The following is a 26,969-nucleotide window of genomic DNA, read 5'->3' as shown; positions in this document are numbered from 1 at the left end:
ACAAAGGTCTTCTCATTAAATTACGTCATTGTTATACAAGAGCTAGCATTCGAAAGTTTGTCACCCTGATTTTTTCAAAGTTTGGAGAAGGCTGGCATTTCCATCTGAATGATTGAACGACGTGAAACGCAAAATTCCATCGCATATTATCTGGCAATATGTACAGTAGAAATACTGTTTACCTATACCGTCTCTCCAGGTACGTATAAGCTTATACTCTACAAAATGGCCACAGGCGGCGTGAACTTTCTGAAAGGATTTCCTAAACGTCCCAATTGTTACCTTAGGGACTCACTTGTGATGTCCTGAAAAATATTCTCTGCAGTAATTACAGTTTCTGTCAACAGGCAAAGCTCAACGACAAGATTATAGCACGAGACGTAGTGTACAGACTACACATTCACGCGCAGTAAACTCAATTGCGCACGCTCATATTGGCATACTACACTAGCAAACGAGTGCGCATGCGTGAAGGTAAATTTGCAGCAAATACACTGGCATACACTCTCCACAGTTGCTGTGCCTTATTTTGTGCACGCCCACGACTGCCACGAGGGGCCTGCATTCGAACACCTCTTTTTCAGAATTTCCACAGCTTCAATGAACTGTTATTAGATTTCTATATAATACTTATAGCCCCTAAACTTGTAATAATAATACCGGTAATAATAATAATTAATATAAGTATTATATAGAAATAATAACGCGAATAATAATAGGTTCAATTTCCGTGAAAATTTCACAATTAGGGTATTTTGGGTCGAAAAGACCAAATATGATATCGATTTCACTGCCCCATGTTTCCATGGTAACCATTTTAGGGGTTGAAAATATCAATTTTTGCAATATTCCATGAAAAGTTACTTTGATTGATATGAAAATTATTTAGTGGGGGAATTTGGGTCAGAGAACACAAAAACAGACTTATTTTAATGTTTCAAGTTGCCATGGTAACTATTTTGGCATTGAAAATGTTCCTTTTTCCCTTATTCCTATTAAAAATGTACTCAAGGACATAAATCCCAGTATTTTGGGAATAACCTTATAATTATACACCTTTTTAAATCCAATTTTACCTCGAAAAAATCAAAATTAAAGCCTTTTTGGGGATGACCATCCCGCACTGCACTGAGCGATCGCGAGCAAACTGAGAACGCGTTGAGTGCGTCCGCTAAGCGCACAGAACGAAATTTCAAACCCGCGCAGCGCAGTGTACGTGTGAGAAATTGTAGGCCGGCAGCATAATTTCACCCGAATTCACAGGCTTTTGATTCACCACTACTAACGTTGTGAAGTACCCAATGTTTAGAAGTATTTCCCCGCATTGACGTAATGGTGTTTTGAGGTCAAATGTCAAATAGCGTCCAATAACACCAAAGTTATTGTACTCCGCGGCAAAGTTATTGGACTCTGCGTCCTCTGATACCGAAATTTACTGTACGAAGAAAACTCCAAAGATTGCAGACGCAGGTGTATAATAATAAAGATAATGTATATTGGGGCCATTCTGGTCAAAATTATGTTTTCCGTTAATTTTAGTGTGTTAGAATTAATTTTATATAGACCAGATATAATTTTTCAAGCATTTTTAATTTTGGTTCATGCAGTCATCTCAAATAAGTGTTGTGTAGTATATTACTAACTTGGCATTCATCGAATTAAGTTTATGCCTTCAAATTAATTTTATGTGATAAAATTAATTCTACTAGTATCTAAGATTAATTTTGTGACCCCAATTCCCCTTAGCACCCAAGATTCGCTGGTACTTATTTATTTTATGGATTGACAATTAATGATTTCTTTGTCTCATTCCAGGAAGAATAATGAAGACAAATTATTTCTGATTGTTTAACTATAGTAAAATTATGACCATGTAGTGGTGCATTATTTTAAGGTGACCTGGCGTGACCCCATAAACTCTATGACTAGCAAGATCCCTTTCCATGGTAGCAACGGCTTAATTTGAACATGGTGCCTGTATACCTTTAAACACTTTTTTAAAAACCCAGCAGGCCAAGACAAGGGGAAATATTACAAGATATCACGTTTAATACTGCCCTACTTGACATAGTATAGGGCTCTCACTTGTGCGAACGTAGTAGGAAACACTTATTGCAACAATTTACCCTACATATAAAGAATCGGCTGTCAATGGTTCTACTCCGGAATAAAAAGGACGCGATGTGTTCTACAGACTCAGTACGCCCAAATAATCACGTGATGCCGGTACAAACAAGCCCACATGTGTACTAACGCGTATGGAAATACACGTACGTCTATGCGCACATGGCTTTGTTTGTACCGTGGTCGATTCGAATTCCGGGTTTGCCCTATTAAACTGCGGTTACTAACCAACCGGAGGTAAATAGTGAGACTATACGTGCCCAGAAATACGAGCGCAATAGACTAATCGTTTTGGCGCGTGCCAACTCAAAATTATAGAAAACCGCAAAGACTAGTCGTTTTGGCGTGTGCCGGCTAATCGGCTAACAAAAAACAGGAAACCGCAAAACCGCAAAAAGTGATAAAGAAATGTAAATAGCTATAGAATAGTGTCTATAAAAATCTCTACATATGTATATCAACCAGGGAATAAGATTTTGACCTGTAGCACGATGCTCAATGGAATAGCCAGTATTATTGTGAAAGGCGTTCGTCATATCAAACTACTGACGTGCTACAAAATAATTAATATTTCCACCTTTCAGCTTGGTGAAAAACGCATTTATTGATTCGCCAAAGGCCTGTGGATTCCCTTATTTTTGTACAAGTTCTACATGGACATAGGAAAGAGTTCGACTCACCCTCTGGATTGTTGAGCATAGAACTGACTGTTTCGAATTCAGTGAATCCAACATGATGAGACTGAGAGTTCTCGAATCAAAAACTGTACTGTAGCCGTGATCGAATACAAATGTCTTCCCATTAAATTACGTCATTGTTATTCAACAGTTAGCATTCCAAAGTCTGTCACCCTGTTTTTTCAAAGTTTGGAGTAGAGAGCGGCATTTCCATCTGAATGACGTGAAACGCAAACATTTCCATCGCATATGTTCCGGCAATATGTAAAGTAGAAATACTGTTTACGCTGTAGTTACGTAAGCTTATAAGCTTATACTCCACAAAATGGCCACAGGCGGCGTGAAGTTCTGAAAGGATTTCCTAAACGTCCTACTTGGTACCTAGGACACTCACATGTGATATCCTGAAAAGTATTCTCTGCAGTAATTCCAGTTTCTGTTGACATTCCATCATTTTTTAAGCTAACGACACGATAGCACGAGACGTTCTACTGTCACGCGCATGCACTCTCAATTGCGCATGCTCTGGGAATCGCGTCGCGCCTCTGAAGGGCGCGCGCATGTTCCAACAGAGAAGAACGCGACTACCAGACTACACTGCCAGACTACACTGGTTAGATTTATATAATGAACTTTTAATGTTACCCCTAATGTATGGAAAATATTCGTTCGGTGGTCGCAGCATGGCAATTTCACTGCCATGCCGAGAGAGAGAGAGGAGAGAGAGAGAGAGAGAGAGAGAGAGAGAGAGAGAGAGAGAGGAGAGAGAGAGAGAGAGAGAGAGAGAGAGACAGACAGACAGACAGACAGACAGACAGACAGTTAATTTATATTGGAAATCTTTTTCATAGGAGAGAGAGAAAGAGAGAGAGAGAGAGAGAGAGACTTTTGATGCAGAGAGAGAGAGAGAGAGAGAGAGAGAGAGAGAGAGAGAGAGAGAGAGAGACTTTTGATGCAAGAAAACTGCGCTGCACGTAGGCTACATCAATTGGAAGTCACCCCTATTGAGAAAATTAAAATATACAGCACCTCTCTATCAGAATTCCCACACAGCCTCAATGCACTATTATTAGATTTCTATATAATACTTATAGCCCCTAAACTTGTAATAATAATAATAATAATAATAATAATAATAATAATACTCATGCAAAACTAAATATGACCCTGCAAGGAATACATTTTGCATCAGAGTCTAACATAACGCAAAATACGCCCTCAAATGTTTTGTATGATGATACTTCCACATCTTCTGTTGACACAATTGTAAAGATTTCAAGCACAGTTATGTGTATTACTCCAATGAAATTGTGAGGTGCTAGTGAAACTGTAGTAGAATTAAATGTATGTATGTATGTATGTATGTATGTATGTATGTATGTATGTACACTTCGAAGTGTACACAAATCAAGACTGGCGATTCTTTAGTCACAGGACACGGATAATCGTACATTTTCAGATTTTGTAAGGCTTCAACCACAGTCGCTCGAGAGCTATTCAGCTCTGAGACCCTTCGCCCAAGAAGCGAGAAACAACCCAAGTCTGGAAACGGAATGGCTATTTCGTATAGGGATTTTGCCACCATGTCAACTTCCATGTTCGATTTTACCGTGAAAAGTAGCAAGTTCATCTATCATGTAACCGTCGAATTCGGCCGAAAATCACACGAAACGAGCGTTTTTGAATCAGATAAAGTATCAGGTATAAATTTTTAGAATGGTAGGGAACGATCGACGGTTGCATGATAGGCGAACTTGCTAATTTTCACAGTGAAATCGGACACGGAATGTGACATGGCGTGGTTTTTATAGCCATTCTGTTTCCAGACTTGGGGTATTTCTCGCTTCTGTATACTCGTCTATGGGGCGAATAGTCCCAGAGCTGAATAGCTCTCGAGCGACTGTGCTTCAACCTCAGCCAATATGTATGAAAAATTCTAACACGCTTGAAAACCTTTCTTAGGGAAGCTACGTTTGATGGTCACTTTCCCCGTTCAGTCGTACGATTGTTTCATGAAGAGGAACGAAACAAAGTAGTGTCAAGACAGCATATGTATCGTTGCCTTTGCTTCCCGGTTGCTGTTCAAGTTGTTGGTGTTGTTTTTAGTTTTGTCGGGGAGGAGTTGTAGCTTTTATAAAAAATTAGTTCATAGATTCGTCAGTTTCCCTCCTGTAGAACACTGGGCCTCACTGAAAGTTCCCCCTATGATAATAATTTGAATCAGACTCAGAAGTCTGGGAGTTCCGGCACTCAACAAGGAATGAAATGCAAACACAGTTCGTTTGGTAATGACAATTAATGTGTTCTATGACTGACCATGGGTCTGTATTCTCTAGTCTGGTAATTTTAACCATCCGTTCGTGTATTTTAATTCCACGTTTCTCTTGTCTAAGCAATCACTAAGCACGTTCAGTAAAGAAACAAAGAAACTTTCATATAGTCTTTTTGAGGGCGCACTTCTTATCGGAACTTCCAGGGTTACGGTTAACCCATATTGAGTTTCACACCTTGAATGGAGGTTGCTTCATCATCACTCGTCCGCTTAACCTCAAGTTCAAAAATGTGATTTCATGGCAAAATGGTTTCTATTATTTATCATACAAAATTGTATTTCTTTAAATCAAGCATTTTAGGGGACCTCGCTGCGTATTCAACACTTTGTGCACAACTTCACAGAGCAGGGTTTTTTTTCCAATTTCCCACATTTTTGTTTGCACATGTACGACGCTTTGCAAGTTGCACAGGTAAATGATAGCATTACTTTGCTAATCAATCCGTGTCGCGATGTTTGTTGAGAGAGAGAGAGAGAGAGAGAGAGAGAGAGAGAGAGAGAGAGAGAGAGAGAGAGAGAGAGAGAGAGAGAGAGAGAGAGAGAGAGAGAGAGTGAGTCAAACAGACAGACAGACAGACAGACAGACAGACAGACAGACAGACAGACAGACAGCGACACGGAGACAGACAGAGACAAATAGACTAAGACAGAGACAGATTTATGCTCTAAATAGATTGCAGAACATCATCTACACCATATCTTTACTGTTAATTCCTCAAGACATATGATGATACAACTGTACGGCTCTGACCATGATAAGCACTTTGTCGACATCGTTTCTCGTAGGCACTTCAGTCATTGCACGGGCTACGCCCTTCACCCCGATACCTCGTTAAGCAAAAACAGCATTTCCGCTTTAAATGACCAATGTTTGCTCGGTAGATTGGAGTAATAGACATCAAATCAGATCCAATAATCATTATCATTCAAGGTAACTACGAAATTTACCAGGTCAAAGGAATATATCGAAAATGACAAAGGCAATGGGGTCATCTTGAACCACGAAATAGTGGTGGTACCAGGTGTCCGGAATAGGTAAGCGTACCCTGCCAGCTAGCCGCACCCGTCAAGATTGACCAAAAGCGACAAATCCATTGTTATTTGGTGAATTCACCAATTTACTTTTGTGAGTCAAAATTAGGTATGCTGTCACTCATCATTTGCGAAACAGACAATCACTGCTTGAATTTGCATTGGTGTCAGGCTCGCTTTTCCACCCACAACCCAATGTTCTTTTATTTTGTTAAAATGCAACATCGTCTACGAAAAAGAATGTCTGTGTGTGTGTATATATATATATATATATATATATATATATATATATATAGATATAGATATAGATATATATAATGTGTGCCTGTCTCTGTGTCTGAGTCTGTGTTAGAGCGTCAAATATCACGACCGAGCTATTATTAGACCATATGATACCGCTACTTTATTAGCATTCTTGCTGGATAAAATATACTGCTTTTTTCGCACTATTTGAAAACATCACAAAATACTGCGGCAACTATTTTGCACATAATTTACCAATTATCCTGATAAAAATTTAAAAATTAAAGAACATCAAATGTCACCAAAAGGAGCAAATCCTGTTTCATCATCTGAAATGTCGACGGGGAACTTTTGATTTCGTATTACAATTTATAGTACAACAACACTTTCTCATATACTTTTCATTTAATATTTGAATAGGCTGCTATTTAATAAATGAATTCTCACTGCAAATATAGGAAACTGGTAATAAACACAATACCTTCAGATCAATCTAAGATATATTGGTAAGTCCAACGTATATTAAAAGCAATTTCCATGTACATAAACTACAAAGTTAACTGTAGTCCGATTAGAATCTGAGACAAAAAAATAATTCATTAATCTTTTAGTCTGATGCAAAGAGACTAGTTTAACAGCACTGCATATCGAAACATTCTGAATAACTTTAACATGATAAAATAAGAAAGATATAAAATAGATGGTGTTGCACAATTGCTTGAATAAATTGTAAAGCAGCAGCCAATTGCTCGACAAAGATAATCATAGAACAACATATAGACCAGCTCAATACAAAGGTATGAATCTCTGGTGGTATGAAAGTAAATTCGCAAACGTAACAGAATACTGCCATGCCTTCGCGAAATGGGGCGGGCTACATAAAGGCGAAAATCACAAAAAGGAAAACTAGTAAAAGATAGTGTCCAAGAAAAATGTAGCGATCATCAATGGTCATATAATTGATACCGCCAGCTTCTACACACTTTCGCTAGCATTCTGGATGCAGACAAATAATAAAAGAAAAAAATTACTTAATGTCCATCCTTTGAACCAATAGCATGATACTGCCGATGAAGTATAGAAATCAACTAATGGGATACTATCAAGTTCTCTATTGAGATTTCTCCGACATTGTCATTCTTCGCTGATATTTTTTTGTCAGCTCGTCTATTAACGTTTCGTGTTCTCTTGAGAGCTCTGTGTTAATCATTTGTAGTTGTTTGGCAAGTTCATGATGAGTTTTATACAGCTGTTGAATCTTCTTTGCTATGGCTTCACTTCTTTCCTTGTTGTCATCATCAGATTGTTGTTTTTGCCTTTCAACGTCTTCACGCATTAACCTCCTCTGAATAAAAAAAAACAAGCAAAGAAAATTATAATTCCTCTTGGAAACGGTCACCACTCGGATAAACACGAAACATCTCCAAAGAGGCACAATGATGTACATGCGAGTACTTAGTGTCAATCATATCTGCAGCATGTCAAGATTGTCTGTTTTGTTGTAGGTCGTACCAATATTGTTGATGGCGACACCTTATATTCTGCATTTGCTAAGTATAGTTTCTATTTGCTTTCAAATGAATCCAGAGGTCGAAAAGGGAGCGTTCAGTTATTATGGCCGGGGCGGGCTGGCAAATTCTTCCTGCGCATCAGTCAAAATAATTGAACCCCCCTACCCGTTGCACAAAAAATTTATGACCCCCCTCCCCCCCCACATTGCCCTCTGGGGGCGATTTAATGAAGAGGGATGCTCAAATTTTTCACAAATGATCCTCCTTACAACTCACAAAGTGTTAATGTTCAAATTTCCCCTTGTGAGTTGCTATAATTTTGAAATTACCCCTCAAAGGGATCGGACAGAAATTACAGGTGGATCACAATATTTTTGCGCAAGTGTGTGTACAAAATTTTGATATTTGGATTTAATTATATTGATAGTCAGCTGTTGATAATGTTGAGTCACTATACATGGTAGTCTATAGGAAACTATCTTATACCTTTTTCAATACAAAACTATACCTATGCATTTATACATACATGATATTTGACATAAATGTACTTAATTGGAGTAGAGTTATATGTGGACAAAAATTTACTTTAGAATTTCAACAAAAATGTTCATCCACTATACATGGGAGTCTATGAGGAAACTATGAATATTTTTTCCAATAGAAAAGTAGGTAAATATATGTATTTATGTACTCTCGATTATCAATATTAATGTACTTGATTAGACTACAAATGGATATGTGTGCAAGAAATTGGATTTTAGAATTTCACCGAAATGTTGATTCACTATATACATGGTAGTCTATGCGGGAAACTATGAATATTTTTTTCTAATACAAAAAGAGATAAATCTGTGTTTTATAGACATTTGATAATTCATTTTAAAGTACTTCGACTAGGATGCTGAAAGGTTGATATGTGTGTAAGAGATTTGATTTTGGAATTTCACTGAAATGTTGATTCACTATACATTGGAGTCTATGAGAAAACTATGAATATTTTTTGTATAATGCTAAACTAAATTAATTTGTGCTTTTATAGGTGTTTGATAATTGATACAAATGTATTTGATTCCAATAGGGTATTTTAAAGTTCAGATGTTGACAACAATTATGGTATTGGAATTTCACCTAAAAGCATTATATAACTTTTCATGGTACAAGTAGTCTACAGGTAACTGTTAATTCTTTCCCTGACAAAACTTGCTATACCTCTAACATTATATTTGAGTAATACGAATTGTTCTTTGCCCTCAGTGAGCTCGATTTACAATAAAACAAGCCTCATAGCTGCCAAGTCAAGATGTTCATGTGATAGATAATTTTACTTTTGTTCAGATTTACAGTTAAATGACTTCAGAGGATGAAATAATGCAGCGAATCATTTTTATCTCCCTGAATATTTCTGAACACTGAAACTGCTTTTTGACGGGACGGATACTTATGAAAGTTAAGTGACCCCCCCTTCTGAACTGTTTGAAAAATACATGCCCCCCCCCCCCCGTTTTGCAGTTTTCAAATTTAAGGTTATCCCCTGGATTTTGCCGGCCCACCCCGGCCGTAATAACTGAACGCTCCTTCACGGAGGATAGACTGCAACCCTCAGTCTTGACAGACCGCCAATTTTTCGGAACGCCCTTATTGTTTGCCGGTTAATCTCTGCCCAAGTTAATGGTTATTCTGGTTGCTTAGGGGGAGATTAACCTGCAAACAATCAAAGATATTCCAAAAATAAATTGACGATTCTGGTTAAGACTCAATTTCAGTTATATATGCTTTAATGGATTAGCATGACCCACACGTTACAGCGGTAAACAAAATGTCACTAACCCTATACGGTTGTCGTCAGATACGACTTATTAAAGTGGCACTCCCACTTTGTAACATTTTTAAAACACGTTTTTTTTAATGCCAACGGTCCATGTTTGACGTGGCGACTGCATACGGATCGCGAGATATTGACAAAAACATGTCATTTCCCGAGCGTATTTTTCACATCCCGATTATGACCTGAAATCCCCCGAGGGTTTGTTGTTGTGCTGATGGACGATATTCTAGGGAGTCTATAATAAGTTCGAACGATGCAATTAATTTACGTACCACTATGAAGACTATATACAGTATTAAGACTTTACCTCAGGTAAGTTTTTTGAAAACTTCTCCCTAGTTTTTGTCGTTTTCATTAATCTCAGTTGTATTATATATTTATCCAATAGCACATAGATATCAGTTTTCTACCAGTAAAATATTAGCCGCCTCTGATGACTACATTTTGTTGTCTGCCACACAGTTACGTGACTTCGATACATAGCGGCCGCCACGTGGCATGCGTCTATGCATAGTACCACGCGGCGGCTGCTATGTATCAACCAAACGTAACTTTGCTAGTCACCTATGCGAATTCTGTTGGAACCAGCAAACATTGTTTTTCGTTTTTTTTTGCCTGGTCAGTAAGACTCGGATTTCTCCCCAGGGGGGGGCATGACCGATCACCAACGCGAGTGGTACTGTGGCGTACAGCAGCGTTAGCGTAAATTCGTACTCCATAGCTTAGTTGACAATGGCCCCAGTGCCGAACGTTTGATGTTCGGAAGCTGAATTTAGGTGGGCCACCGGAATTCAAATTTTACTTTTTTGAGGACATGTTTTTATCGAGATCTCGCGAGCCGTGCGCAGTCGTCACGTCAAATATTGACCTTTGGCGTTAAAAAAATGTGTTTTAAAAATGTTATCAAGTGGGAGTGCCACTTTAAGCATGGACGATATGTAAAGAAGTTGTTATAAGATTGGAACCAGAAAAATGTCTTATCCTGTTTGCTTTCTATTAATAGTATTGCATACTTACAATGTGTTGCTCAACGTTTTGCTTCATTTCTAAAATTTGTTTTCTGAATCTCTCCCTCTCCTACAATACAGAACAATTTCGTCATCAGCAATTTATCGTTCTCCGAAACAACCATTTTTATTCGCACATGAAAAAACTGTGGATTTCAAACTATAGAAACCTTACATTTTGAAAGCTTTTCTAAGCTGTTGAAGATGTTATCTATAGTTATGGTTATGGTCTTAAATTGTCCAAAAACTTTCTCGTATAGCCGTGAGATAGAAACACCTCGAAGCTGCCCGAACAACGGTGATTGTACTATACATTCTGCCATCAACAAATGAATGACAAGAAGCCTCTTAAGCGGTAACTTATCCTTAATAATTACCATCTCCTCACGAAATAGCTGTAACTTTTCAATGAGAGAAACACACACACTTTGGTATAATATAATATAATATAATATAATATAATATAATATAATATAATATAATATAATATAATATAATATAATATAATATAAAATAATATAATATAATATAATATAATATATTATATTATATAATATAATATAATATAATATAATATAATATAATATAATATAATATAATATTATATTATATTATATAATATTATATTATATTATATTATATAATATAATATGATGTTATTTCTTATCGTATACTTTTAACTTATTATCTTTTCTAACAAGCATACTTTCAATTAGCACTTGGTCCATACCTCTATCTCTCCGCTCTCTACGTTTACGGCTTCACTTTTGGCGCCGTCGGCTTCAGGGACATTTCTGCCTTCGGTGCGACTTTTGCGTCTCTTGACAGTCTCAGCAATCTCAGCAATTTTCTGAAATGAAGCAAAAGAAAGTCGATGCTTGCTTTATTAGCTTCGTATAAATATGTGAAAACAATTCTTTTACTCGCCACACATTGGGGACATGATGATTTATAAGGGACATGTTGTTGGCAAGTCCAAACTTCTTATGGACGACTGAAATTTTGATCTCTACCAGAATGGAACATACACAAAAAATATATGAAGGTTTGAAGACTTGGACACGGTAAAATACATGTGTTCTTTCTTTAACGGCCACAATTCAGTGTGACGTATGACTTGAGGAACGTATCCAAAATGTTCCAAGTAGTAAACTGTCATCAGTTTGTATATCGTTAAAATGTAATATTTCATACCTCTGTTACCTCTGTCTTATACACATAATCCTTTCGTGGACCTCGTCCTTGATGGTTGTACAATTTTTTTACATGCTCGATTGACTCATTCAAGTCTGCTGATATCCCCGATTTTCTTGGACCAGATTCACTTGTAAAGGGGCGGAGGTGTTCTTCTACCAACTGTCTGGCAAGATTTGTGCAGTATTCCTTGGACTTCTGTTTATTCTTCTCAATTATGGCACGCAGGTATCCACCACTAATTTTATCTTCGTCAACCCTCCCACAGCGGTCCTTGAGATAATGCAGTTATACACAAAGTCAGTAGAGCATTCTCTCGGAAAAGAGGGTGACAAATTAAAAGGGCTAAGCTGTGTAAAAACTGCAATATAGTTATGAAAATCATATATTAACAAGCCGACTATACCTGTAGATGCTTCCTTTGCCTGTCGATAAGATCGGCAGCGTTGAAGCATTCTGTGCGCTCTGTAAATTTGTCCAGGGCTTCAACAACACACTCTTTGTGCTTGGTAGCAATTTTACGATTTTCACAAGGAAGCTCGGATGCAGCAAAGCTGTCCATGTTCTTGCAGTAATCTTTATAGGCCTCTTCTTGTTCTCGGAACAAGAGTTCATCCAGCACCTTGGCCCCCGCTGCATGTACGTCAAGTGTTTGTCCTTCAAAGTCGAAATTAGCGACGTATTGCTTTACTAATTCTGCAAATTCTAATTAAGAGAATTAATATGTCATTAAAAATCTCATCCGTCTCATTGATGTTTGGCTTATTCACAAAGTGAGATCATTATATTGAGGATAAGGGATCTATGCAGGGAAGACTGGGTGAACTGCAGGTGAAGCCATCACTACACTGACAGATCACAACTCTATCAGCAAAGGCCGAACTACTTGTGGTATAATTTCAATCATACTTTCATACGAAGCTTGCAAAGTGTCGCAGGCTTTGTTTGAAAGCCATTGTGTGTGATTATTTGAAAAAAAGAAAAGTACTCTTTAGAGCATACGCCCAAAACTGCCCAAAATCAGTCGGTATTATTTAACTTGTATCGTTGAGTCATTCTACTGGTGACATGCAAAATGTAGATAAGCAGCAATTTTGGCAAAGTAATCAACAAAACGCTATTCAATTCCAAATTATAGTTTACATAAATATACACAACCTAATAAGAAGGCCTATCTAACATTCTATGGGAGGATTAAGTAAACGTACGTATTTTCAACTTTTGCTTTGCTACTTTAATTTGCTTGCCTAAGTTTGCTGAAACCTATGATTACGTACATTTTCTGGTTCTCACCAATGGAATTGTAGTACTTTCATGTGTGATTGAAAAGCTAGGTTCTAACATATAAACTCACGTTTGCCATGAATGTTTCCAACGTAAGGCCAAGCTTTCTTTGGTTTCATCAGTTTTCCACAACGTTCAATAAACTCATCGACCCCATCATTGAATGATGAGCTCAATCGCTTACGAGTGCCAGGCAATCCCATTTGCGCTAAGACCTTCGGCTTATGTGATGGCATTGACAGTGTCATGGCATCGAACTCAGGAAAATATGATAGCAGTGCTTCACGTTGACGGTTTTTCTGTATAGTGTGATCTGGGGTTTTATCATCTTCCTCTTCCAACTTTAACACCTATACGATATTAGCAAAATACCATGTAACCTCAACGACTTCTTGGAACATAAACGTGTCTGTGATGTAGGACCGTTATACGCGTAAACGTTCAAATATGAATAAAATCCTTGGTAAACGTGAAATTCATTAAGGCGGCAGGTGAAAATAGTATCAAGTGCAGCGTACCTCATCCAATACTTTCTGTCATCATTGATCAATTTACAGTCAGATAGAAAGCGTCATTTTGGTGGTGATATTTGCAAAACGCCTTTCTTGAAGTCTTGGCTTGTTAATTAACTGGGTAACTTTAAAAAACATCTGAACATGGTAAGGTTATAAAAACGAAGATGCTAGATTTCTCTCTGACTGAGATGTATGATGACAGTGAAATTTCTGAAACATTGACTGTTACAAAACACGTATTGCACTGGTCACATTCTGGTATCAAAAATGCACATTGATTCTCTCAGGGCTAGTAAATAGTGTTATGTAAGTCATTTTCCCCCACACTCATGACCTGAGATTAATTAGTCCAGAACATTCTCAAGGTAACTGTCCTTCACGGAACCTTCTAGAAATTCAATTAGTCGTGTAAGTTGAGATAGTTTATAGTTTATATATACTTCAATAGAAGTTCTAGACTGTTCTTATATTCTCTCACATAACCATTGGAGTATAAATGGGGGACCGCACAGCTTTTCAGTCAGACATCTGGGATCGTGTCCCTGACGTGTTACTTCAAGTCTTTGGAAACTCCGGCAGTATTAATTGCAAGACTTTTCAAGACCTTCACAGCAACGCTGGATTTATTCATCGGACTTATTACACCTCAAGCCTGCAAGCAAGCTAAAGGACTACTTACTCTGTCTCAGTGTCTGACTCAACTTTGGAGATTTGCCGTCCCGGCTGAGATAAGTAGCCTGTACACTTTTACAGTTTGTATTCTATCCATTGACTTAGCGATAGGTTTAATGTTTTGTAATAAACTCCGTTTTAAAGAAAACTGCTGAGTTCACCGTTCTTTTATTCGTTTTTTTTTCTCACGTAACAATAGTGTGCATTGGAATAAAGCTATTAATTCAAACTTTATCTGTTCCTGGTCACAGGGTACACGATTTTGACCATCGACTATTTCAAGGGAAGTTTGATCACATTGTATCACCCACGAAAGATCTAACTACTATGTGAGATATTAAGCTCGATAAATGCAGACTGGCATGGATGCCACCAACGATGAAGTTTTGATCCGAGTCCAAATCAAACTATTATTCATGACCGGACACCTCAATTTTGATGATTTTGCCCCTGATTTTACGGAGTCATAATCGCCAATATAAACCATACTTAATACAATAAAATGGGGGTGTAGTTTATTTTTAAGTTGCATCAACGCATTTTGCATTTGCATATGTAGAATAAATTAGACTAAATGTAGTTTGACTGGCAGAGTGAAAGAATGTAGTTACAGTTAGGGAGCTTTCAGTAATTACAGGGGGTAGGTTTGGGGAATTGGGGGAGGGTCACTTTTTAGAAAACAGCTCAAGGGGGAGGGTCACTTTTTATAAACCTATCTTGGATGGAGGGTCACTTTTGACAGAAACTGATTTGATGGCCAAAACTTTGATTGTCTGTGTGATATTTCCTGAATAGGAAATCACCAACAAAATACGTACACATTATCCACAAGTTTCACAAGCAAAGAAGATGCAGTTGTAACCTTAAAACTGATAAACGACAAGCGACAAAAACATATGCAACAGGTGGAAAAGTGTATATCAATTATCAAATGTACATAAATGCAAAGATATTGTCAATTTTTATATTGACAAAAATTGTGCATAGGTCTCTCATAGACTACCATGTACAGTAAATCAACTTTTCAGTGAAATTCCAAAATAATTTTTTTTTGCATAACCATGGACTTGTAACCACTCTAGTCTAATCAAGAACAATAATTTTAATAATCCAGCACACATAAATGCACAGATTTATCTAATTTTGTACTGAAAAAAACTATTCATAGTTTCATCATAGACCCCCATGCACAGTGAATTGACATTTTGGTGAAATACGAAAAATCAAATTTCTTACACAAGCATAGACTTGTAACCACTGTAGTCTAATGAAGAATATTAATATCAATAACCAAGAGTACACAAATGCAAAGATTTACCTATTTTTTTGTATTGGAAAAAACTATTCATAGTTTCATCATAGACACCATGGATAGTGAACCAACTTTTTACATGAAATTCAGAAATCAATTTCTTCTACACGAATGCACATTTTACTTCCCTATTTAAAGGGACATAAGCTGTAACTTGTGGCAAGTTTTTCAGTATTCTGCTTCTGTATATCAACTACCGTGTATGACCCTAATCCGTTTGTCATGCTGAAATTTCGAGTATTCTTTTTGTCAGCACAGCTTGTAATTTGTAGTGATCATTGTTTATTGTTTACAAATAAATTCTAGTCCGGACTTGAATACGATTTTCACCAATAACAATGGAGAGTATACTCATATAGGTTGTGTTGATATGCTAAATACTTGGCATTAAATTACAGTTCAGGGATTCAGTGCAGAAAGTGTAGGGAAACAACAAAACTAAAGTTCTGAAAAAGTAGCCAAAAGATACAGCTTATGGAGCTTTAAGCAAAGTACATTTAAATACATTATCAAGCATATATAATATACAGAATTAGCATGTTTTGTGGGGGAAAATTGTCAATAATTTGCCTGATAGACTCCATGTATTATGATTTGATATTTTTGGATGAAGCACTAAATCAGCCACATCTTGCCTTCTTATAGTTGCACAAAATATGGTGACCCTCCCTCAAATGTGTGAAATAACATATATCTCTTCAAAAATTCTTGCGTGATAAATTGCGACTGTCCCTCCAAAACACCAGCCCTCCCCTCTGTAATTTGTCCTTAACGTAACAATTGAACCAATTGCTATGTAAATTAGCTGATACCTTTTCAGTTATTCCTGGGGAGAATACTGCAGTGGTTGGGGGAGGGTCAAGTTTTAGAATGTCGGACAAGGGGGAGGGTCAAATTTTAGACAGGAGGATAGGGGAAGGGTCACATTTTACGGTACAGGTGTGCACGAAATTCCCCCGGCCCACCCTCCTGTAATTACTGAAAGCTCCCTTACTTGTACCGATGAATTACAACAAAATTGATGTTGTTCACTCAACCTACCTCTTTCAGTATATAATCTTTTATATCAACTTCGTCATCTTCGTCGTCTTCCTCGTCTTCAGTAAAAGAAAAGTTCAAGGTCGCATCACGAAGGAGCCACATGAAATTAGGGAAGAACTGGATAAAGTCTTTAGTCTGAGCGTTTCTACTGTCACTATAGTTGTTCCCCTTGATGACTTGATCAAGTGTATCGACCAAGCTAGAAAATAAATCAGACAGAACATGTCTCCGTGCGTTTAAAAGACAATTAATGCAATGTGTCTCTACACAGAAAATGTCTCAATGCATCAAAATACATTAATATCCGTGACAAATTACCTCACGCCCTTCTGCAGTAGCGTACAATGCTTAAGCCATAAACCGAGAGACCCCGTGGGCCATTTAATTTTAGTTTTATGATTTTAAAGATTACTGTAACAAGTGTAAAGAGGTGCGCGCCCTCTATCCTCCAATATAAAAAGTACTGAAGTGAATGTAGCATGACCAACTCTTCAATTATTTCATGATCAAAGTATTCAAACCTACGGCTCACAATTCTATGCAGAGTTATTTTAAAACCACAAAGATAAAAGGCGCTTGGTTTATGGCTAATATATTATTTGCAACTGCAGAGGAGTTGGCCTCCAAAGATCATAACCTCAGCTTCCACAACTGAAACTGAATGTAGAGATCACGATAAATGTTCATTGTTAAAACTTAAAGGTGATATCAGATTGAGCAAAATTGTTCGTATTTACGGAGAGGATTGTGGGAATTATGGCCGCACTCTTTGGTACCATATATAACGTCCAAATACCTGAACAGACGGCAAATTTCCGAACACTAAATTATTGACAATACTCTATTGCTCGGGGAAACTGTCTTTCAAAACTGCAGAACGAAAGAAATCGACAATCTTATTTGCACTGAAAATACATGGAAAATATCGACTCTTTTCAATTTAAATTATCGACAAATCATTCGTAATTTATTTTTCTGATTCCGAAGTGAGCAATGTTACCCCACGTGTGTTATGATCGGTTGCCAGAGAAAATTAAGTTTTCTTTAGCAAAGTATGAGCGAAATTTATAGGTTTATTTTTCGAGATTAAGCTTAATAATTTAGTGTGCGCCGTATCTGATCTTGCTCAAACTTTCCTAAATGAAACTTTCAACGACTCTTTTACCAAACCAAGAATAAAAATGCGGAGGGTCACTGTGCAAAGTGTTGTACTGGAGGAACAGCTTACCAAACATTTACCGATATAATTGGAAATTCAAAACGGCGGCCAACCATTTGTTAGTCTATATGAAGGAAGTAAAATTTTCGACTTTTCGAAAAACTAAGACAATGCTTCTGCTACTCCAAGATATTTTTAATAAGCCCCAAGAAGTATTAGACCAGAAAAGTAGTGTAAAAAGTTGAGAGTCCGAATATCTGCCCCTGGGTGCTTTCTACCGAAAAAATCTATCACTTTTAACAAATATCGTATTACACATATGATATCAAGTTCTGCAAATTTGTCGAGATAAAATACACAGCGAAATACACATTGACATATACCTTAACATCTTGATATCCTCAGCAGTCAAAGTTCCTTTGCTGTTATAAATCATAACAGATGAAAGTATGGAAATCAATGTGAAGATCTGTACGTCATACGGGGTATGGGCGTCGTACGCACAAAGTCCCTCAGTGTCCATGACAACAACGGTAACTTCAGTTCCGTTTTCAAGTCGTTTTTTAAATGGAACAGTGTTAATCCATATACCTACAAAGTAAACACGATCAGCGATACAGTATTCAGATAGTACCGAGAGCTTGTCATTTGAGTTTAGAAGTTTAGTGTTTGGCACACACAGATTTCTTGACTGTAAAGTACAAGCTGTTTTACTCTAACACACAACATCAAAGTATGTATCGATTGCCTCACGTTCTCTTACCATACAAAATAAATACGGAAAAGTAATATTTCCCCGATTCAGGCGTATCATAGGCTCTGAACTTCGCAGTCTCGGTCAGCCCATACATATGCCTCTGTGTGTCTCTGATCAAATCTTAGACAAAATAGAAACATGTCCGTGAGTCTGTCAGGTCTGGTCTGTGTGACGTTTACCTGACGGTTATCGTCATACTTCTGATATGTAGTTCTGCGTGGTAGGCCTGTATGTGTGTATAGCTGGTAACACAAAGCCCTGTCACGAAGAGCAAAACTTCTAGAACGTAAGTCCGCGGAAAGGCTGTCAGTAGTGATCTCCAGCAATTGATAGTTCACGAAATACAAAGACATTGTTGATGATTATATGCGATTGGTAAGTACAAACGGCGAAGAGAGATATTTCGTTTGGCAGCATCGACAGTAAAGAACATTTCGGTATGCTTTTGCAGAACCAGTTTAGTAACTCACTCTGAGAAACTACAACCGCACTGCAGTCATGAGTATCACTGGATGTTGATCGACGTTGAATTCATAAAAAGCCATCAAAACTGTAACTGCAACAATTGTAGCACCGGGCTCAGCTTTACGAGTGTGGCGAGTGTCCGGCTTTGACTACGCCGCCTTCCGGCGTAGCCAAAGCCAGACAGTCTCATGGGCCCATGGGCCGGCCTTTTCTGTCGTATTGGACGGTATAGCACCGGCCCCGGCCGGCGCGCACAGCCAACACCACAGAAAGAGCTGGCGCACGGCCGGTGGGCTACATTGCTTCTATCGAAACTTATGAGTCATCAGCCACAACTTATAACGAATTAGAAGCATGCCTTGTGACAACCGATAACGTAGTAATTAACAGATAACGTAGCAAACCCGATAACGTAGTAAAAATTTACCGATAACGTAGTAAATCTACCGATAACGTAGTAACGAACCGATAACGTAGTAATTTTTTCTAACCGATAACGAAGTAAAGATTTACCGATAACAAGTAATTATTCCTTACCGATAACGTATCAACAAATTTACCGATAACGTATCAACGAACTGATAACGGAGTAAATCAACTGATAACGTAGAAAGTCAACCAATACCACATCAAAACAACCAATAACGTATCAAATAAGTGAAAATGTATCTGATCAAGCGATTAATGCACTAGATCAATCGCCTGATAGATAGATAGATAGATAGATAGACAGACAGACAGACAGACAGATAGATAGATAGATAGATAGATAGATAGATAGATAGATAGATAGATAGATAGATAGATAGATAGATAGATAGATAGATAAATAGATAGATAGATAGATAGATAGATAGATAGATAGATAGATAGATAGATAGATAGATAGATAGATAGATAGATAGATAGATAGATAGATAGATAGATAGATAGATAGAAAGATAGATAGACAGATAGATAGATAGTAGATAGGTAGATAGGTAGATAGATAGATAGATAGATAGATAGTTCGATTGATTACTCAATCGATAGATCGACCGTTCGATCCATCGATGTTCGATAGATGGTCGATAGATGGTCGACCGATCGATAGATAGCTTTATCGATCGATCAATATATCGATTGATAAATTTATGGGTAGATGGATCGATAGAACGATGGATCTATCAATCGATATAATGATAGATGAATCAATCAATATATCGATCGATAGGATTATTCGAGCGATCAATTCGATAAATTGGTTGACAGATAGATCGATCGGACGGATCGATCTGTTATCACGTTGCCTCGTACTTAATTGTCTTTTTCTTCTTCCGTTTAGCGTAAATTGCTACAAATTTCTGCAGCAAATCAATATTGGGTCAATAGGGTCATATTAGTGTTGTCAACCTACTGGAATTGGTTTGGGAAGTTGTTTCTAGTCTTGCTATACTAGCTGTACAGTTTCAGTGTGGTAAAATTCAAAGAGATAGTTAAGTACTGATGAAACAGAGGCAGGGGAATGAGCGGCTCTTGGTTTACACAGAGAACTCTACCATGAAAGACAACTTTTATGTGTCTGTATAGGCTATAATTCAGAAAGTATTGTTGTAATAGCAAGATTATAAACAACGTTTCAAACCAATTCCAGTAGTGTAGCAACATTTAGATCAAGTAAGTAGTTCGTACTGCAACTAAGGTTATACAGGCGAGTGTGTGCGGTGTGCTTGACCACTACGGGCTTCCTCCAATCTCCATAATAGGTTGACAGGGCTGCGTAGTTTTGAGCCAATAATCGCCTGAATCGGAAAAATTACCGTAACTGCCACTTTTTCGAGAGGTAAAGGCTCTGCTACAGTGTTTTTATTTTGAAAAATTATGTACGATAAGAGAACGTGCGGCAATCTTCACATCCTTTTGATATTGTGTGTCAAAGTAAAACAGCTTGTACGTTACAGTCAAGAAATCCGTGTGTGCCAGACAATGAAACTCCAAACACAAAAGACACGCGTTGTATTTACGCGCATGTTAGTGTATAGGACTGTTTGCAAAATGTGTCTTCGGTCCCGAGATTTGTACTCAACTAACCAACCAACTGAATGAAATTTCGTAGTTTATGAAAAATGAAATAACATCCATAATGATAACAAACCTGTCGTCAGTGGCCTCATTTTGTTGGACATTTTAAATACGCATTCATCCGGTCTTGGTTCAATCAGCTCACTTGCTATGTATGATTTTCCACATCGAGCAAGTCCAGTGACAGCGATTGGACTGATGAGGCCATCGATGGAACGTAGGATGTCCAAGGCATCTTCACATACCACCAGTTTACCACGACTTTCGGTTTTCTTTACGAGAGTACCTAGCTCTGTGACCCAATCAAAGTTGTCGGGGTAACAAAGCGGTACTGCCTTTTGTTCTTTGTATGAAATAAAGATAATAAAAGTATTAACAAATTAAAACAGTAAACAGAAAATGTATGCTCGTGGTTTATCTTATAACTGAAAGGTGAGAGAATGAACGGTTGGAATCAGCGGGAGGATTAAATTAACTTTTTTGTCCTACTTATCAAAAGATATTGAAATTTAGTGTGAATTTGGAGTTTCTAACAATGACGAGGCCAGATTCCACCGCGTGAAAGTGCGAGTTTACGTTCATAGCTGTCTACTGGATGTGTGTGGCTGAACTGCAGTCACTTTCGTTTAAATTACGACATTACTCAATAATCCATACTATCATCGTAAACGTTCCTATCCATTTGTATCCGTTTGCCGGAGAAAGGACACTGTCAGCTCCCCACTGTCTCAACAATAAAGCATTTTGTCAACAAAGATTATTTGGCCTCAATTTATGTAGTTTGAGTTCAGTGACTAAGGTCAAGAATCGCTGTTTCTATAGGGTTTATGAAGCATCTACTTGCCCCAACTGTGTGGCCGTGCTGAGGTGGTGTTGGAGGACCATGGGCAATATGTCTCACATTATGTAAAATCAATTTTATTACCATCTGGCCTAATATGGAATCAATTTCACTGGTATTGAAGACGTTGTTGAGAGGGGAGACACAGTTCCTAGGTTAACGAGGTCTATTGTTAGTGTTTGACAATACTGGGGAGGGGAGGGTGGTGGGGCTTGGAGGATGGACAGAGAGCACTTTTTGCCCCTGCTTCGCTGAAAATTATTTGTTTTACGAGGTGACCATTTCTAGCGATTCTGGTTTTGCATGCCCGCTCAGAGAAGTCCTTTTGTACTAGTTTGCATGCTGCGTGCACAACTCACTGTAAATTCCCATTTTTTGGTTGAAAGGTTTCCCCTACATGACATAAGACAGGCAGCGGCGAACAGGGAAACAAATGTATGTCAACATTAGGGAACAAGCACTATTAACGGCAGGGGGCAGAAGAGAAAATGGGGGCGGGGCACGAAAATATACAGTCTGTTCAATGGCGGCCTTTCATTATTCAGAGTACCATAAAGGGGGCTCAACTTTTCACTCGATGCAAATCATACCGATAAATCACTCTGACATGGAGAGAAAACAAATGTTTCATAAAACAGTTTTCTAAGGCTATGCAATGAAGCAGCTGTATTTTAATGACTGATGATCATTTACAGTTTGTGCTTGTGAGCATTATATTGCTGACTGCACGTCAAAGTGATGTAATGAGAAATTAAAATCAAATTTCTTATACATAACTGCCTTCTCAATCACTATTTAGTGAAGTATGTTCATATCAGTTTTAAAAATTATCAAATGCCCAGATGCTGTGTATTGGAAAAAACTATTCAAAGTTTCGCCATAGACAACCATGTTAGTACTTAAATGATATGACACTTGTGAGTGAAACTCAAAACCATAAAACCACGGCTTATAATGACAAAAGCTGCCTTTTTTTCAGCTATAATTTTAGTCATGAAAAACTCCACTTTTTACTTAAAAGCTGTGATAGAAAGGAAAACAGTTGCATCAATAAGAACGAAAAATATCTCATTTTTCGCTTTCTAAAGACTGAATGACGCAATTTCAGGCTGGTATGATGCTTTGCAAAACAAACTTCCAAACATCCAGATATCTCTGCTATATCTTTCCCCAAAGTAGTTACGCGCGGGAGAAATTAGAATTAGAGTTAGAATAGGAATGACTTGATTGTCCATATGATGGAAAATTGTCTTTTTATCACTCGCAGTAAAATACATACAATAAAATATAAAAAAGTTGAAACGGCAGACAATAGAGGCATCACAAAGACACTGCTGATCAACGGCACAACGGCAAATGCAACTGAATGATAAAATTCGTGGCTAGCATGATTTATTTAAGGCAAGTATGACTCCATGTTGTAATTCAGAAACACACTTACAACCCCATTTAGCATTTCAAAAACATGGTGACCCACATCACCAAAGTCAAAAACAGGGTGACTCCACCGACCCCAGGCTGAAGAAACTGACCAGTTCCTACTAAGCATGTGAAATGGTGCCTTACATGCCAGATAATAGACCTAGAATATATCTCATGGAAAGAGCCAATGTATGAGACTTGTTCCACGGTATGGTAATGGCTTGACCCCTCGACTGTCTGAGCGTGTTTGCTTTTATAAACTCTGTCCCCGCTGCCCGGGCAACAGAGAGAACTAGTATTGTCGGGAATAGTAGCGGAGTAGCCCTTGTACGAAAACGGCTTTTCGGGACTTAAAGATATAATTGTGGACATAGACTGAGAAAAAATATCATCAAAGATACCAAAAAAGGTCAACGAAACGAAGCTCAAATTAGATTTGGCCATCAGCCCTTCACTTTACCTATTACCAAGCAGCTGCAGAATGGGTAATGGTCATGCACAGCCCAATCGGCTATTGGCATGAATTAGGGTACGCTACTCCTGATATGAAATTCGATTATATATGATGATGTCAAGAATACAAAATTACGTAGTTCAGGTCATGAAATTGAAGGGCCACCATCAGCCACTGTACATCGGCCGTCATCACCGATCCACGCTTGTTAAAAAATCACTCCTTAAAGAGGCACTCCCACTTGGTAACATTTTTAAAACACATTTTTAATGCCAACGGTCGATATTTGACGTGGCGACTGCGCACGGATCGCGAGATATCGATAAAAACATGTCCCCAATAAAGTAAAAGTTTGAGCGTATTTTTCACATCCTGAAGTTTCAGATTTTGACCCGAAATCCCCCGAAGGTTTGTTGTTGTGCTGATGGACGATATTCTAGGGGGTCCAAAAACGTTCGAATGACGCCATTAATTTACCTCCCACTGCGAAGACTTTATATAGGCCTACATCATTACCTGTACCTCAGGTACTTTTGTCGTTCGCACGAGAAATTTTCGTAAATTTTGACGGTTTTTTGGTTCGTTGATAATATAATGGAAATAACAGACTCCGTGCTGACCATTAACGTTTAGTTATGGGTGCGGGCGAGAGGAAAGCCAAAATTAACGGGCTCAGCAAGCCTCGCCCGTTGATGTTTGGCTTTCCTCTCGCCCTTGCCCATAAATATACGTTAATGGTCAGTGTGTCGTCCGTTATTTATATAGTTTACCATGGGTAATTTTTGTATAAATTTATCATACATTTTCATTTCTACTAGAAAGGGATTTCGGGGGATGGCAACTTCATGTCATGCAATTTTTAGAGATGCAGGTGTTCGAGCTGACACTTGCTCGCCCCAGCACACCTTACAGCACCTCTGAAGCCGCAAGCGAAGTGGACGCTAGTGGAAAAATGGGTCGAGGCTACTTTGTGTTGTTGCTAGTAGTAGAAGTAAGGAACTCCTGGGGAGAAACCAGAATCATAAAGGACAAGTTGATCAGAGTGTGTCGGCCAAAATGGTAAGTAAGGAATAAAGCTCAGTCATTTTTGACTGGACGCTTAGCGTATTTATGACTGACAAAATAATTTATACTGTAAAAGGGTGGTACAAATCACTTACGCTCCTAAATACCCCAGGCATGGGACTGGCCAAGAAAATGATAAAGCTCCTATTTTATATGTATTTCAATGGTCGGCAGGTTTGTTTTCAAGTTGACACTTCCTTGACCCGACGCCTTAAAATTGCACGTAGACAAAAGTAATACGATCAAATTTAGGATGTAGGTGAAAAATAGTGAGCCACTATTTTCAGGCATAGACCCTCCTGTGTTTCAGGGTTTCTTCAACCCTGTGGGGATCCTCTCAATATTTTCAGGTAGGAATGTACTGACCAATATTAAATTAAACAAAAATGACCCTTGCTAGGGAATTTATCTACACATTTTTACTTTTTACCGTTTGTCTTCTGCAAGTAAAGACTTTCCGTTAACATTTGGATATTTCCTATTCATGAACACTACTACTCATGTTTAGAGACTGTTCGGATAGAAAGTCGTCTAATGTTAATGGATTTGTGAAGAAGTGATCCATTATCAGAGAGTACTCCTATTCGTAATTTACAAAGGGAGGGAGAGTAGCTGCTGTGAATGAGTGTCAAATACAGGACTTCGTGTTATGATACAGCAAGATGTTGGTATTTGAAGTGACTGTATGTAAGGGGAAATTTATGATTAAGTTTACATCGAGAATTTTATTTATAAATAATTGCTAGAAAACATCCATGATGAGGATCACTTTATTGTGAAAGGTCTTTAATGTTGTAAGAACAAAATTATCAAAAGCTTTAGCTACTGCCAGTTTTGAATCGCTTTAGGAGATTGGTCCTATTTTTTAATCATACAGAAGAAATCTGCGTAATGCTGTAAAACAACTGTACTTTTCGTACGTTTCAAGGACCTATCTGAATTGAACAGTATCTTAGTGTTAACACAGCCCATGGGTTACCATGAAGAAGTGTTTGCTTAAAGTAATCTCCCGTCACAGTGCTAAAAAGTCAAAAAAATTCAATATAAAAATAAAAAGGCGTGCTGACTTACCTAAATCACTTGTCATTGCTGCATTGACGAGCAGGACAGGAATGTCAAATCTTAGAGATCGATCGTCGTAGAAGACACAGTAATCACAGAGCTCGAGGTGATTAGAGTGAGTCGCCCCCGAAGTTGTAGTTGTAGGGACGCCTAGCGTATTTATTCATGACAAAATAATTTATACTCAAAAAGGGTTGTAAAAATAACTTACGCTGCCAAATACCCTGGATATTGGATTGGCCTAAGAATAATAACCCCGCTGTACTTATCGGATTTCGCTGGTGGGCACACATGCTTTCTTGACACTTCTATAATGCAGCACTCTAAATTTGCACGTCACATCAATCGAGTTTGAGAAGTGGGGTGAAAAGTAAATAATGGAATCACGATTTTTCTTCACCCCGGACTGTTCTCTGAATACTTTCAAGTTGGGCTATAAAGCTGAAAACATCCCTTCAAATATGACCCATACAAGTGGCACATACCAATACATCTTTCTTTGAGAGTACACCTAGCTCTTCCCTCACTTTTGAAAAAATAAGAATGTTCAACAGATGTAGAAAGAGTATTTGGTGTGAATATTACAGAAAATGTGTGTCATTATACATCTATAGATGTAACGGTTCAAACGACTGTATTCTTGTGAGTGCCGAATTAAAAGTTTTCAAAATTATTACGTTGATACACTTTAACACTGTCCCCAGAATATGGCCGGATAGACTGATTTCATGCATTGTAAAATCTAATATTCTCTGCTTATCTTATACGTAAGAGGGATGTAACAGAAAATGGCAATGCGGTAATGTATCTGATGTTATCATATACCTACGTTCACGTGGCTGTGTAAAGCTATGGGGGAAAGCGCCCTCACATCCATGCATTTTTTTACGTATCACGCCCCGGTCCGGTGCCCA

The 26,969-nt window shown here is 38.0% G+C and overlaps 1 protein-coding gene across 1 annotated transcript; it reads right to left on the bottom strand.

Moving 5' to 3' along the window:
• Nucleotides 1-6,541: 6,541 nt before the first annotated feature.
• On the bottom strand, nt 6,542-26,169 carry LOC139126092 (guanylate-binding protein 1-like). The gene is made up of 10 exons (XM_070692146.1): nt 26,065-26,169; nt 21,285-21,554; nt 18,312-18,519; nt 16,770-16,968; nt 13,300-13,579; nt 12,352-12,650; nt 11,946-12,218; nt 11,482-11,601; nt 10,762-10,821; nt 6,542-7,753 (listed from the first exon to the last, which is right to left on the bottom strand). The coding sequence occupies exons 1-10, from the start codon at nt 26,078-26,080 to the stop codon at nt 7,520-7,522; spliced, it is 1,959 nt and encodes a 652-aa protein (XP_070548247.1). The 5' UTR covers nt 26,081-26,169; the 3' UTR covers nt 6,542-7,519.
• Between the last annotated feature and the right edge of the window lie 800 nt (nt 26,170-26,969).

This window comes from Ptychodera flava (genome assembly GCF_041260155.1).
Source record: "Ptychodera flava strain L36383 chromosome 3 unlocalized genomic scaffold, AS_Pfla_20210202 Scaffold_26__1_contigs__length_13983176_pilon, whole genome shotgun sequence".
Classification (NCBI taxonomy): domain Eukaryota; kingdom Metazoa; phylum Hemichordata; class Enteropneusta; family Ptychoderidae; genus Ptychodera; species Ptychodera flava.
This window is presented reverse-complemented; position numbering and strand designations above follow the sequence as displayed.